The 16,202-nt window shown below is 40.1% G+C and overlaps 1 protein-coding gene across 3 annotated transcripts in view; it reads right to left on the reverse strand.

Annotated features, from left to right (window-relative positions):
• The window catches only part of LOC101484090 (carnitine O-acetyltransferase), a 34,061-nt gene extending 18,341 nt beyond the window's left edge, over positions 1 to 15,720 (reverse strand). The window contains exons 1-8 of one of the 3 annotated variants that reach the window (XM_024803368.2): positions 15,542 to 15,719; positions 15,052 to 15,185; positions 11,407 to 11,703; positions 9,777 to 9,895; positions 9,571 to 9,624; positions 8,678 to 8,843; positions 7,448 to 7,622; positions 5,733 to 5,911 (exon numbers count right to left, since the gene is read on the reverse strand). In XM_024803368.2, the coding sequence (XP_024659136.2) occupies positions 5,733 to 5,911; positions 7,448 to 7,622; positions 8,678 to 8,843; positions 9,571 to 9,624; positions 9,777 to 9,895; positions 11,407 to 11,703; positions 15,052 to 15,081 (1,020 nt within the window). In that variant the 5' untranslated portion in view covers positions 15,082 to 15,185; positions 15,542 to 15,719. Of the gene's footprint in view, positions 1 to 5,732; positions 5,912 to 7,447; positions 7,623 to 8,677; positions 8,844 to 9,570; positions 9,625 to 9,776; positions 9,896 to 11,406; positions 11,704 to 15,051; positions 15,186 to 15,375; positions 15,420 to 15,541 lie in introns of those variants that run through there. The other 2 variants (XM_076886799.1, XM_076886800.1) reach the window with 2 other exon arrangements.
• Positions 15,721 to 16,202: the final 482 nt, after the last annotated feature.

Consider the following 16,202-nt stretch of genomic DNA (forward strand, 5'->3'; position numbering starts at 1 on the left):
GTTTCTTTGACCTCTTTTATGAGCTCAACATTTATTAGTCTTGTAAATATAATTTTTGGGGGTTAAATAAATGGAAACTATATTTTTCTAATAATTCCTGGGCTCCTCCTGTTCTTCAACTCGGTCCATCACATGTGGTGTCAGAAGTGGGATCCTTCAGTTGAGGAGACAGGATTTTTTTTTTTTTGCATTTTTCTGCCCTTTTTCCTCCCCTGACAAACTTTTTGAGCCATGCAGAATGCTGTGCGCCCAAAGAGAGGAAATAAAATGGAGGCCAGAGAGGCCTTGCAGCAGCCAGAGAGGGAGAAGGAGATGGAAGAAGGAATTTCAGTTGTGGCTGGAGACACTGAAGGAGAGGATACCAGGGAGCCAACTCTCCTTGATATTGCTGGGATTCTTCAGGCTTTCATGGGACAACAGGAAGTTCGAGATAAAAAGCAGAGAGAGGATGCTATACTGCAAGAACAGCGTTTTAAGAGTTTGCAACACCAGTTTCGGCTTTTGCAAATGGAAGTGCAGGCCAGAACCACCCCACTTCCAGAGCCCACATCAACTGATCCAGAGTCTGTTGAAACTCCAGCTGATTATCAGACACAAGCAACATCTCAGCATGAGGGTTCTGGCTCAGCCTCCATATTAACAGGTCAGTCTGTGCATATTCATCATCCTAAACTGGAGAAACTAGCTGTTGAAGATGATGTTGAACATTTTCTGACCACTTCTGAGAGAATTGCAGCTGCTTGTCGTTGGCCAGAGTCAGACTGGATTTTTCACCTCATTCCTCTTCTTACTGGTAAGGCTCGAAGTGCCTATGTTAATATGGATGTGGACGATTCACTGCAATATGACAAGGTAAAAGCTGCCATTTTGCAAAAATATGATATAAACCCAGAAACATACAGGCAAAGATTTCGTTGTCTTGAAGTTTTTGATGAGAGTCCCAAGGAACTGTATGCAAGACTGAAAGAACTTTATGAAAAATGGATTCAGCCAAAAAACAGAACTGTAAAAGAAGTTGGTGAAATTATTATCTTGGAGCAGTTTTTAAGAATGCTGTGTCCTGAGCTTCAGGTCTGGATTAAGGAGCATAATCCAAAGTCTGCTGCAGAGGCTGCCACCCTGGCTGATGTGTTTGTAGCTGCCCGAAGTAAGAGTCAGCCATGGAGCAACAGTGCATGGAAGGCTGCCAGAGATTCACGTCTGTCGCAACCCCCTCAGCATCCTCAGAGGTCAGCGACGGGTGTGGGTAAGCCCTTTACAAGGGAAAAGCAGCCCCTGAATACCTCGAAGCCAGGTAAAAGGCCACCAGTGTGCTACCTTTGTGGACAGGAAGGTCACACTAAGCCCATGTGTCCTAATAATCAAAGAAAATTATCTCAGATGTGTTTCGTGCCTCATCAGAATGTGGATATTAAATCTGAGAGAAAGCAGTCAAATAAAATCACCACAGTTAAGATTAATGGACAAGAAATTAATGCTTTAATAGATACTGGCAGCACACAGACTCTGGTACACAGGAAATATGTGTCAAACGATTACACATGCCCCTCTGAAACCATATCAGTTTGCTGTATACATGGTGATGAAAGACCATACCCTACTGCTGATCTGTTTATTGAAGTGCAGGGGACACCCTATCTGTTAAAGGTTGGTGTAGCTGATAATCTGCCCTATCCTGTAGTTCTTGGGGAGGATCTGCCAGTCATCTATGATTTGTTGAGAGAAGTGCAAGAGTGCAATGTTGCTATAACAAGGGCTCAAACTAAAAATCAGGATGAGCATTATGCAACCCTCAGTGCTTTACCCTTCTTTGAGGCTGAACTAGAGACAGATCCCGGGAAGTCTCGGAAGCCACGCAGTCAAAGAAGACGTGAAAAATTTCAACACACTGTTGGAAAGACATCAGTTCAGGCTGCTCCAGATATGCCTTTAGGTTTTTCAGTACCTACGAACATCAGACAAATGCAGCAGGTTGATCCAACTTTGTCTGCCATGTTGCTGAGGGCTAAGGAAAAGGACTCTGTTGAATCTGACACAAATAAAGAGCTGTACATTCTGCAAGATGGCATTTTATACCACCAGCACGGCCAGGTTAAACAGTTAGTGGTACCTAAAGTAGCCTGTGAAACAGTGCTTACTTTGGGGCACTCCATTCCCTGGGCTGGCCACCTGGGGAAGCATAAGACCACCGCTCGCATCAAGCGATACTTTTTCTGGCCTGGCTTGCGCTCAGATGTTGCTATGTTTTGCAGGAGTTGTCCTCAATGTCAGAAGACTTCAATTAGGGTCCCCACCAAAGCACCACTCCAACCTCTCCCAATCATCGGTATACCATTTCAGCGTCTTGGCATGGACGTAGTTGGTCCGGTAGAAAAAAGTAAATCTGGAAATCGCTTTATGCTAGTCATTACAGACTATGCTACGAGGTATCCTGAAGTCTTTCCATTAAAAACTGTTAAAGCAAAAACTGTAGCTTCCTCATTGATTCAACTGTTCTCAAGGGTTGGATTCCCACAGGAGATTTTAACTGACCAGGGCACTAATTTTATGTCCACACTGTTGAAAGAGGTCTATAAGCTGTTAGGCATCAGGAGTGTGCGGACAACCCCTTATCACCCACAGACAGATGGACTGACGGAGCGCTTCAACCAAACTCTCAAACAAATGCTCCGAAAGTTTGTCAATGATACAGGGTCTGATTGGGACCAGTGGCTGCCATACCTCCTTTTTGCCTACAGGGAAGTTCCTCAAGCTTCCACTGGCTTCTCCCCATTTGAGCTTCTTTATGGCCATGAGGTGAGAGGCCCATTGACCCTGCTAAAGGACTCATGGGAGGGAGAGCAAGGTAAAGAGGAATCAGTCAATGTTATTTCATATGTTATTCATATGAGAGAAAAGCTTCAGCAGATGAGTGAACTGGCTCAGAGCCATATGGCAGCTGCTCAGAGGCAACAAAAGACTTTGTTTGATAAAAAAAAGCTCGCCACAGGAGTTTTGTCCCTGGCCAGAAGGTTTTGGTAATGTTGCCAACTTCTGACAGCAAGTTGCTGGCAAAGTGGCAGGGACCCTTTGAAGTACAGAAGAAACTTGGACCTACTACCTACAAAGTTTCTACACCAGGTCTCCAGCGAGGGAGTAGAGTGCTCCATGTTAACCTTCTTAAGGAATGGATTCCACGCACTGAGAATAAAACAGAGGGTTTGCTTATTCACAGCGTGGATGAGGAGGAAGAAGTTAATGACTACTTGCCTTCAGTAACAGTCTCTGTCCTGGACCTGAGCCATCTCACCAGTGAGCAACAGTCTCAGGTAACGCCTCTGATTAATTCAGACATATTTCAAAAGTACCCAGGTCGCACGAGTCTGGTGGAGCATGACATTGTTTTAAAACCTGATGCAGCTGTGAAGCGTATGAGTTACAGGATACCGGAACGCTTCCTGGTGGAGTTAAAGGAGGAGGTGGACCTCATGCTGTCTCTTGGAATCATCCAACCTTCAACAAGTGAGTGGTGCAACCCTGTTGTGTTGGCTCCGAAAAAGGATAGCACGATACGTTTCTGCATCGACTTCAGGTATCTCAATTCCATATCAAAATTTGACTCTTACCCAATGCCACGCATTGACGATCTCATTGAGCGTTTGGGGAAGGCAAAATATCTAACGACCATTGATCTCTCCAAGGGATACTGGCAAGTACCTCTCACTAAGCAGTCTCAAGAGTTGACAGCATTCAAAAATGTCCATCACGCCACTCTTGTGTTAATCTATGCACGGTCTGAAGCATGTGTGTGGGAATGTATGTGAATGTTTTACTGTTATATCTTATTAGTATTTTAAGTATTCTATCTATTTTATTTATTGAATTTTATTGTTTTATTTATATTTTGATATTGCTAGGGATGATGCAATGATCGGGGACCATTCTTAATTTCGTTGTTCTCATGACAATGACAATAAAGTTTCTGATTCTGATTCATTCCGTACTCCGTGGGGATTGTTCGAGTTCACAGTCTTGCCATTTGGTTTGCATGGGGCCCCAGCAACATTTCAAAGGCTAATGGATAAGGTACTCTGTGGGCTCTCAGCATTCACCTGTGCGTACCTTGATGATGTTGTTGTTTTCAGTGGAACTTGGGAAGAGCATGTGGATCACCTAAGGATCGTGCTGGATCGGCTGTGTTCCGCAGGCCTTACCATCAATCCAGCAAAGTGTGCTCTTGCTAGGACTGAAGTCCAGTACCTCGGGTTTACTGTTGGAGGTGGGACAATTAAACCACAGGTTGACAAAATTAATGCAATTGCATCATGTCCTCTTCCACAAACCAGGAAACAGCTGCGATCCTTCCTCAGCATGGCTGCATTCTACAACAGATTCATTCCCAACTTCTCAGCTAGAGCAGCCCCACTGACGGACAGGATTGGCTCAAGATGTCCCAATAAGATTCGGTGGACAGCTGAAGCTGTTGCAGCTTTCAAAGACCTTCGCCAGTCCCTGAGTAAGGACCCCGTTCTGCACTCATCAGATTTCACAAAAGACTTTACATTGCAGACTGATGCTTCTGAAAAGGGTTTGGGAGCAGTGCTTCTGCAGGGACCACCAGAGGATCGACATCCTGTCGCCTACATCAGCCGTAAGCTGCTACCAAGGGAGAGCCGCTACGCAACGGTTGAGAAGGAAGCCTTGGCCATTAAATGGGCACTTGACTCTTTCAAATATTATTTGCTGGGAAGAGAATTCATCCTTCAAACTGACCACAAAGCCCTGCAGTGGCTGGAGAGAATGAAAGACACTAATGGGAGAATCACTAGGTGGTATCTGGCTATGCAGCCATACCGGTTTAAGGTTCACTATATCCCTGGTAAAGACAACACCATTGCTGATTACCTCTCTCGCTGCCTGATGGAAGATCCAGAAGTGGGGGGGTGTGTGATGGCCAAACCCATGGCCACACTCTAAAGTCGGTAACTTTTGTATTTTCATTCTTCATTTGAACATATTAATACATTTTAGTTTCCAATAACTTTATTGATTGGTTTGGATACATTTGTTCTATTTGTAAGCGCGCACATTAAGTTTACTTATGTATTCATACTACTTCATTTCTTTGCTTTCTGACTAACCTTTGTCTTTTTATTTCTTACCTGCCATCATCCCTGGGAGTTGCCGGACAAAAGATGGTAGCCAGGGTTTGAAACCATTAAATATGAAGGAAGATAATTGGACCACACCACCACTTCCTGCTGAAGGGGGAATGTGTGTTTTCTTTACTTTAAAAACAAAGTATTTGTATTTAATTAAATATTTGAGTTTAGGGTTTAATGGGGTTTTTTGATTTTCTTCTTTAGTGTTTAGTTTATTAACAAACTAGATTGTACTGCTGTTTGTGATTTATGATTGTGTTTTGTTTGTTACCCCTCATGTGTCACAATGGTCTGATCAGCCATTATATATACACCCTTGTATGTCATTTCATGTTTAGGTCAATTATGTACGTTTGGGCAGTCATTTGGTTTGTTAAGGTTGCAGTCTTTGCCTGAGTTCAGTTTTGTTTCTTTGACCTCTTTTATGAGCTCAACATTTATTAGTCTTGTAAATATAATTTTTGGGGGTTAAATAAATGGAAACTATATTTTTCTAATAATTCCTGGGCTCCTCCTGTTCTTCAACTCGGTCCATCACAACACCAAACCATTTTTATACAAATGAAGTTTATCTACTATGATTCAAATCACCTGTACTGATTTATCAAACCAGCGGTTGGCACTGTTCCACTGGCTGCCTCCTCCATGCATCATCTGGAGGACATTACCTCTGGAGTACATGTCATCGGGCACTTGAGGCATGGCTTTATCCAAACATACTACACAGATGCTCCTCTGGATAGCTGACAGCGCTTCTTTGTTGGGCTTATCTGGACACAAATGCAACAGACAAAGCATACATGATACCCATTCATATTCAGTCAAATACTTATGCCTACTTACACGTTTAGAAGTTATTGCATAACTTGTATATTACCATTGATAATAATAATAAAAAAAATAATTCATTGTTGTTGACCAAATGTTGCAGTATATGCTAGTCAATAGAAACTGAATTAACCAGAGCTTTATTATGTTGTTCATATAGGGAAACGCCATTTTAATACAAGGGTCCTCTCAAATGCACTGTTACCTTGTCTCTGTCCCCCTGTCCCAGCACTTCTGCTTTTCAGGGGATTCTTGGTGTCTGTCACCCAGATTATCACCGCCATTTCCCCTGTGATAATGCTGACTTTACTTTTATTCACTAGTATTTAATACCGAGACAATTGAGTGACCAAAAGAATTACAACCATATGGAATAAACTTTTGATCCCTTTTCCTCTAAAACAGTCGTTTTGATTACAAGGACCAGGCCGCAAGGACCACTCGCATCTTCAAACGGACTTTGGGTGTGTCAAGATGGTGATAAAACTAGGATAAAATAAATAAAAGATTGAGTCAGTTGATTGTAAGGGGTCACTTAAATGCCATTTGTTTGCATTAACCATCAGATACTAAGCAGTCTGTGTGACAAGATAGTGTTACAATGCCAGTTTCATAAATGCATGCATCACTTTGGGGTTTTTTGCAGTGTGTGAAACTCAAGGTTCTATTTGCTGGGGAGGAGGAGGTTGATTTTCCTGCCTCTGTCCAATTTCCCCCACGTCTGCTAAATTACTTTTTAGTGTTCAAAGTAGGTTTAAAAACATCCCCTCTACTCTTTGCATTACACCTTGAAATCAATTGTAACAATACAAAAACAGTTGATGGAATAAATGATCTCAAATGTCTAAGGAGGAAAGCATAAGAGTGGGAATACTGTGCATATGACTAACACAACATACCGTTTAGTAGTAGCACAGTCCCATTAACAGCTGCATTTTGGCCAATTTATATAAACATTCCTATGCTCCGTTAAGTCCAGTTCTGCTCTGTTTCAATAAATTCCTAGTATTATTACAGAACGGCAATGTGTGAGGTTTGGCTGTAAACACTCAGAAAAACAGGACAGAGTTTACTGAGCTCAGTTTAGTGGAATCCACTGGTGCCCATTATACCCTTATTATGAAAACATCACCCTTCGTCAAATTAATGAACACTCATAGTGGCAACTCTTATTCCACATGCTCTTTTCTACCTTTTATTTTTTAAATGAAAAAAATAAATAAAAATAAAATAAAGCTATGCTATGAGATGAACAGGGTTTTTCCAGAGATTCAATAAAGCAGTTTGGTTTTCACTGACTACTTAATATAACTTTCTTACATGGAGAAATTCCAATTTTACCTGGCCTCTTATGATCAAGTATTACGTTGTTTAGTTTTAACATCAGTTTAGCGCTTGCATTACAGCATTTTCCAGTTAATCCCCCTTACATATACATTAGCTTCTTTACAACTGTACAAAAGCATAATTGTGCTCACCTTGGATCAATCTGTCATAGCATTTGCTCCAGGAGTCACGATTTAAGGAGGTGAGGATGCCAACAGGCTCTGTGCTGGTCTCCAGCGAAGAGCTGCATATTCTCTCCAGCTGAACACAAAGCTGGTGCACAGTCAAAGGAGTCCCATCACTATTGTAGACATCCACCATAAAGAACTGAAGCAAGGACACACACAAAAGCAAGGCTCCTTATTGGAAGGGAGTGTATGAGAGAGTGAACTTTCTCACCATAAGAGAATTAAATAACTGGTTGTAAAACATTCCTTCAGAAATTTGGATGTGCATCATCTGACATAGATCCATTTAGCACAGAGTTTAATTTTTATTTACACTTATTACCAGTGTGAGCAAAGAAACCTTTTGCCATGATCACCATCCCATGCAGTCTGGGGCTTTTGCTAATCTGCAGCATCAGTGCCAGAAGGATCAAACTGATCCTCAAGGCTGGAAGCATCATTGGTCAGAAATGAGGTACAGACAAACTGCTCTACAGCATGGACATTACTCCCACTCAAGTCCACACTTCTGAGGCAGCAGAGCTCCTTCACCCTCTGATGGATTCAGCCTCGCTGCCATAAAGGATTATTCAGGAATTTTTTCCTATCGATTTCTGTAAAGCTGTATAATAACATTATTTATTAAAGCAATTTGAACTTCTCATCTACATGATGTCAGTCTGATGTTTTTGTTTTTAGCCCAACTTTATTTGTAATTTTGTGCTATAAGAACTGTTGTTAATACAAAAAAAAAAAAATTAAATCTCCACTCGTTCATAGTATAATGCCCTTACCAGGAGCCTGTGGAAGTTTTTGTGCAAATGTGAACACTGGTGCACACTGTGGACTGATGTTCCTACCGCACACCCAAAGTCAGCTGTGAAAGGCTCCAGAATTGACTTCCCCCATAAAATGATTTATAATATAAATGAATTGGCAGAGTTCCTGAAAATCCTTGTCTCTAGTGCCTGTGATATACATATTACCGTTTATGTTGAGGGCTGAATCTCAACAATATTGGAGAAGTATGATTTGTGGATTGTGGAAGATGCAGTTAGCACAGTGAAAACTGTGCATTCTACACCTTTTAAACTGCTTGATAATTTGATCTTCACCTTCACTTTTTCTACTAAGATGCATTATAACACCATTCTTTGTAAATGGATGAATACAGTCCCAGAATGTCAGACAAGTGTGTGATGATGTGCTCCTCACCTGACTGTTATAAGCCAATGTAATGTATCTGGAAGGGTAAGAAGTCTTGCCATGGAACACAACAGAGTCCATCTCCAGGCCTGGAATACGGCATGATGATAGCAATTGGGAATACTGGTTCATACACAGGGGTTTTCCTCTCAGGTAATCAACTGGTATCGTCTCACTGTTAAACATGATGCCTGTGTCAACAATTTCTTACTGTTCATGTCTGAAGCTATGGCACTTTGATTAAAGTTAAACCTCAGCCACATAAGAAACAAGGACTTATTTTTATGTGTGGGAATAATACTAAACAGTAAAAATCAGTATCAGCCTTATAAGGGAAATGCCAACAATTTTATACTGCAATGACCTGAAACTTCCAGGATATGATCACATGATGTGTTTATGGTATACCTGGAACTCACAATTACTCATTTCCAGACAGACAGACAGACAGATACACAACCCTCAAAGCCATTTCAAATAACAAGTGCAAGTACAAGTACATTAGCATGGTGTATGTGTATTTGTTTTGTTTGCAAGTTTGCTTTCCACAGCTTTTGATATTTCACACCAACTTTGAGAAAACAAATTAAAATGTGATTAGGAATTAATAGCAAGGTAGCTAAGCTAAGAAAAGAAGAAGAAAAAAAAAAAGTTTTGACCATGTAATGTGCATTTCCCCACACAAGGAAAACAATGGACATTTCAAATGTTATCAGTCCTGGTTGGAGGTTGGAAACCCAAATGACTATACTGTAGTGATACAGTAAACCCAGATCCCGTTAGCACCATTCTCTTGACAGGAGGTAATCACAGAATATTGAATTTTAAATAATAACTGTCTATACCTGCCACTTTCTAAGCTTTTACATTTTTTTTTTTTTACTTGAGCTGATAATACTCACTTGTCAATCATAGTCTTGAAGTCCAAAATAGCTCTTATCACTTTGGCAGCACACCTAGGCAGAGAACATGATTATTTAGTTAAACATTTGCATGGCATTGACATAATACAACGTCCCTAATATAGCAATCAGAAACGGCCAAGATTCAGACCTTCAGAATCTATTGTCCCCCCCTTCACAATGCAGTATACAGTTATATAGTTCACCTTATTTGTCCCTGCTTATCCCTGAAGTCCATTCGGGGAAAGGAACCACTGATATTTGAATAAGCCACCACAGGCAGACGGTTGTCAAGATAGTCAGTCTGCACCATATAGTCTGCTAACTAAACACAGATAAGTGCAAGAATGTATTACAGTCCATCCAGAAAATTCAGGATTGTGTTTGTGCAACAATAAGTTAAATGTAGTTGATAACATCTGCACTTTTGAGAACTTGCTAATACTCAACTAGTGTATCTGTTGATCTATTTATGCTGCAATTTATGAAGATCTATATCACTGACATCAAGTCATAATTTATAATAATAAAAAAAAAAAAAAAAAAAAAAGGAGGGTTCTATAGTGAGTATTGTGAATTTTGAGAATACAACTTGAGGTACTTAAATGTATATAGCCAGGTTGACTAACAGACAGGAGACAGAGTGACTGTTATATGAAGGCTGTGTGCAGGTAGGAAAAGGACCCAAAGTGCAGACAGTCAGAGACAAAGGGTGAACTTAAATACAGCTTTAATGTCAGTGCCATCACCAGTGTGTGAATGGGTGGATGACTGAATGTGTAAAGCGCTTTGAGGTCCTTGGAGACTAGTAAAGCACTATACAAATGCAGGCCATTTACCATTTAATGCTGAACTCCAAAAAGTAACAAAACTGAGACTCCAAGGTAAACTTATGCAGACAGACCACACAGCTAGATAAGGGTAGATCACGACACAGAGACAGAGAAACACAGGGCACAGAGGGAGCAATCAGGGAATGAGTAACAGGAGGGAAACACAGCTGGGGCAAATCAGGGGCAAATCAGGCCTAATGAAACAGGGGAAGCAAAACCAGATACATTAACATAAGACATGGACCTTCAAAATAAAACAGGAAACAGACTGAACTTATAGACACAGACTCACAAGCAGGCACTGTAACAGAGATGTGGGAACAGGGCAGACACAGACACTGACTGGACACAGAATAGAGGGAGCATGGAAACCCACACCTGAGAACTACATAATCAAACATCAAGAAGAACTGGGGAAAAATTGGAAATGCAAAACAGAAACTAAAACCTTCACAAAAACAAACTAAGATAAGAACACCAATAAAAAAGGTACAAAACTGAAACCACTGGGTCAACGACCCAGGTACCCTAACAGTCACAGTGGTCCACTGTTAAATCAGTGCATTACTTTAATACCAATTAAGGCTTCTGCTCTCTCTAGTAAAATGCTATGGTCAGCGTTGTTTAATGTTGCACTCAGGTCTAGTAGGACAAACACAAAGACAAGTTCATTGTGAGAACCAATGAAAACTTAGTTTATCACTCCTCAGCAGTCTTGATAAGAACCGAGAATTATTAAATGAAAAAGATTAGAAATTTGTGTACATTTAGCTAAGATAGGACCAGGTAAGGGCTTTTTCAGTAAGAGTTTAATTTTACCAGCTTGAAAGCTTGTTAACAATGATCAAATTTCAAAAAAACAAACAAGTCAAGTTTTGAAGATGTGGATAAATTAATTAAGTCACTACTTAAAAGCTAAAGGAATAAGAGGCTCAGAGCTCCCTGTGAGCTTTCATAACAATCGCACCTATAAGCTCCCCTTCAGTGCTGCTGTTAGGCTTACCCAGTTGTCAGTATTGAGAGCCTTCTTTTCTAGGCCTTTCTGCAGTTTTTCTCCAACGCCTCCTGGTTTCAGGAATTCTTGAACCAGCTGTTTTGTTCTCTTCAGCTCATCCACCTCCACAAAGGGCTCCAGGAGTATGAGGTAGCGCTCACAGGTATGCTGAAGTGTGGGCACTGGCTGAGTTGGCAGGGCTTGTTGGTAGGTCAGGCATCTGCCATTAACCCAAGTCCTTGATACAGGCTTCATCAAATGGCAGGAACTGACTAAGGCACAGGGTTTCACCATGCCCATCTTTACCTGATAATTACAAGAACTACTGAGGTGAAGAACAACATGAGTAATAAGAGAACAGTCTGGCTGGTCAACAGCCAGTGAAACAATATATGGATTGAAATAAAACTAAGACTTAAAAAAAAAAAAAAAAAAAAGACAGTAAAATGAGCATTATGCTAGCATTAACTGAGAGTGCTGAGAAAGAAAGAAAAACTAACACTTTAAAGTTTTGTACTTTTCTGCATAAATGATCTAAAACATCATCTAACTTCCTTAATCTCCAAAGAGTAGATAAAGTATGATGAAACATGATTGATTATTCATTTGCTGAGGTACTGATACAATATTCATATCCAATGGGGAAAAGAGACCAGACTTTAAAGATTAGTCATTAATTTGAAGAAGAAATGATGAGTATAAATGTGTGCAAATGTTGGATACAAAGCACTTTGGTGTATATTTAAATTTAGGAAAAAAAAAGTACTGTTGGAATGGGTGCAAATGGGTGATGTTGTATAAAGCACTTTGAGTGCTGAAGTAGAACGGAAAAGTGCTATATAAGAATCAGTCCATTTACCATTTATAGCGATAAGGTTCTGGGTTTAAATCCAACATCTAGCTAGCGGCTTTCTGTGTGGAGTTAGCATGTTCTCCTCATGTCTGTGTGGGATTTCTTTGGGTACTGTGGCTTCCTCCCACATCCCAAAGACATGCAGTTGTTAGGGTTAGGTTAACTGGAGATTCTAAATTGGTCATAGGTTGGAATGGCTGTCAGTCTGTGACAGACTGGTGGCCTGTACCCATTTATTACTTATGCAGAAAAGTACAGCTGGGATTGTCTCCAGCTTTTGCGTACTTCAAATGAGCACTTTTATTATGATTTTAAATCTAATTATTCATCTGTAACCTGAGAGAGACAAAACGTATGAAAAAGATTCTGGTACAAATCAGACAATTTACTGATGGACCTCTGATATTAGTCACCCATATAGTAACAGACTCAAGAGTGGATCTGCCCTTTTTATTTAAGAATAATAATAAAAACTCTTTGCTAAGGTTTATGACCATTCATTATGTTTGTTTATCTAATATCAGCCTTTACTGATCGATGATGGCTTCCTCACAGCCAACGTTTCACATTTAACTAACCTTTCATTTTGGGTATTTCAGTATATTTTTGGAAGATGAGACATTTTAAATAAGGAATACAGATCAAAAATGTAAAATAAGGTGCTATGAACAGATCCAGATGTGATGAGCTGGGAAATGATGGGATGAAAGGGGGGGGGGAGCAAAACGCTTGGACACTGCTAGCACTGGAGCCTACACAAATGCAAAGCAGGAGATGAAGCATAGCTGAATATGTTTCCAAACCAACTTCATTCTAAGCCAAAGACTAGAAAATATGGTGAAGCATATCTTCCCTTTGGCTTCACCTGCACAAGTGCCGAGGTAGGTCTCCCCTGCAGAATTTGTTTTCCCTTCGTAGGGAGCAGCGCTGGGCTGTTTAAATCACGGACAAACAGTATCCCACATTCTTGATTTTTAGTTCACAAACACTTCTTGTAATGCCTAACTACTCCTGTCATTTTGGAGATACACATAGTATAGGGGAGACCGGGGATGGTTGTAACGTGGGTCAGTTGAAACACTTCCAATTTCTCCAATCAGGGCTAAGTTTCAAATGATGTGACTCATCCTATACATGCCCAATTCAGTTCCGCTATTACATGTGAAAAATCAGCACATTTTGTCAAACACAGACAATTTAACATGAAAAAAGTAATTTGTATGCCAAAAAGTAAGTTTTTCTACTTTATTTCAATTTGTAATAACATTATCTGCTTTGCAGTTAAACTCATCAAACTTAAATTATGTTATTTGTATGTCTATGGGGATATATTCTGTGTAGGTCTTTAGTGCTAATGTTTTAGCCGTTGGCTGTAATGTTAGCTAGTTCATGGCTATAGGAGTTCTGGGTCAGTTGTAACAGCAACAGTCTGGGTTAGTTGTAACAATAATGCAGATGTTGCAACTTACCACACTATTACTTTAACTTATATTAAACAAGTTGGGGCAACGACATCAGCAGAGAGAGGTTCACTGGTCGCATTTGTATATGCGGTTAATGCCATTGGCAACACAATTCCTCCACTGTTTGTGTTCCCACACATACATTATGCAGACCACTGTGTCAGAGATGGAACAGTAGGAAGTACTGGTAGTGGAAATAAATCAGGATGGGTGCAAGAAACAGATTTCCTCATCTTTCTGAAGCACTCTGCAAACCACACCAAGGTAAGCCATGATAAAAAGTAATGGAATTGCGATGCTGGTGAACAACTACATTTTTTCAGCTTCATTGTTATTTTCAAAATTGGTGCAAGAGTTGCAGGTTATAATGCCCACTGAGCCAATGAGGCCAAACTCAAGGAAGACCAACCAAAATTAATGAAATATTCAGTTGCAGAAAATTCCATAACTTGTCTTTTTTTGGGGGGTTGGAATATGTTGCAAAGCTAGATTTCTGCATTCTGTCTCACACACACACACACACACACACACACACACACACACACACACACGTACGTGTTGAATAAACAAAGATTGCATGTTAATGTTTTGTTAGTACCCTTATTTCATTGTGTTACATTTCACCCCAGGATATGTTTACAACTAACCCAGACTATGGGGTTAATTGTAACATTTCACTCTTTGTGTTTGAGGCCATACCATGCAATGGGTAATTGTGCTGAACTATTTAATAGCAGAGACATGTAAATACTTTGCATTACATTTTGAATCCACTACCTTAAAAGAGCTCCAATTTACAGACAGAAATGTCAAAAATGTTACAACTATCCCCGGTCTCCCCCATGTAAGCGTGTAAAACCTATCTGCCATTCTGCAATTCATCTCATGTAAACAATAACGTGGCGCACAGCTGACATGAAAAAAGGCACATACCTTTGACGTTGCGTGACCAGCTCTGTATTCCTCGTCCACACGTAAACATAAAAAAGGAGTTTTTAAAAAAAATCTCAGTTTTCGGTGATTCGAAACGCCGTTTACGTGTGGATGAAACAGCTGCGTTTTCAAAAATACCCGTGTAGGTGCAGACGCAGCGTAAAAGAGTTTATTTTCTTACTACCTGTAATTTATCGCAGATTACTTGTATTTGCTTAATTGTTTACTAAATGTTTGAGGTGTGAAATAAACCGCAATGGAGCAAAATATGGGTGTGTGTGGTTGGAGGATGTGTGCGTACGCGTGCACGCGGGGGGCGCGCGAACATTTTTCTTGTAAAACAAAGGGGGGCCCAGCAAAAAAAAGTTTGGGAACCACGGAGTTAAATGAAAGGATATTTCTTACCACAGTTCTGGTGCAGAATCTCAGTATCATATTTCCACAGAATGACGCTGGACGGTATTCACCAGCGTAAAATAAGACGATGAGGTGTTCGCAAACGAAGAACTTTGCTCCCAACACTCACACGAATGCTTTACCTAAATAAACAGGACAAATACGAGTGTGACAGGTTCTCCGGATTTAATGTTTTTTTGTTTTGTTTTTTTAATGCAAGTTTCTAATGTTACTGAGATACATAAAGCAATGCTATATTCAGATTTAGCATGCCCCATCTGGTGGTGGACAAGCTTCAAAATTCTTCAATTCTTGAAGAGACTGTTCCCTTACTTGCGTGCATCTGAGAATCTATCAGTTTGTTACCGACATGGGTGGGGATGATGTCATATTGTACTGCCCCGTGGGTGAAACAGCAAGTGTTTAAACAGAAGAACAGGTACAGCCAAAATTAAATTAATATATAGTTGTTGGTTTTGTTTTGTTTTGTTTAACTTACTTTAAGACGCCTTGCAGTACAAGCCAAGAGAGAAGAGCAGGGACTTAAATAGTCAGAGTTAAACAGGCCCTAGAACTAATGGCTCTTCTTAGCGATGTTCCACCAATAGGAATTTTCCACTTGTGGGGTTTACACCAATAGCAAACTTCCACGAGCTGGTTAAGTTAACTCAGTAAGGTAACCCACGTGAAATGGATGGTTTTAGCAGCATCTGGCCTATCTAAGAGGGGCGTTTCATGGATCATGTGACTTTTATTCCACACTAAATGATCCCTATGAATGACACCTATTCTCGTCACAGACATTATGACATGATGATAAAATTGTATAGGATCTATAAAGAACATAAAAAAGATAACTGGAAAATGCAACACTGTTGCCAAAAGGGCACAGTCAATAATGCAGAAAATCATTAATCTGGTTATTTAGCGCAAATAGCATTAAAATCAACATTTTCATTTAAGTTAATGATTTTATCTCTCAGTTTGCTCTCGGTGTTGCTGTTTATTTAAATTGGATCCATTTGCAGTGGATTAAAACTTACTCCCCTACAGCCTAATAAAGGAGACATGGAAATCACTTTGGTTGTCAACAGATCAAAGTGAATCAATAATTTTATTCTTTAAAAAGGAATTCTTGGTGTGTGTTCTGTGATGGTATG

This window comes from Maylandia zebra, linkage group LG7 (assembly GCF_041146795.1).
Source record: "Maylandia zebra isolate NMK-2024a linkage group LG7, Mzebra_GT3a, whole genome shotgun sequence".
NCBI classification, from domain to species: domain Eukaryota; kingdom Metazoa; phylum Chordata; class Actinopteri; order Cichliformes; family Cichlidae; genus Maylandia; species Maylandia zebra.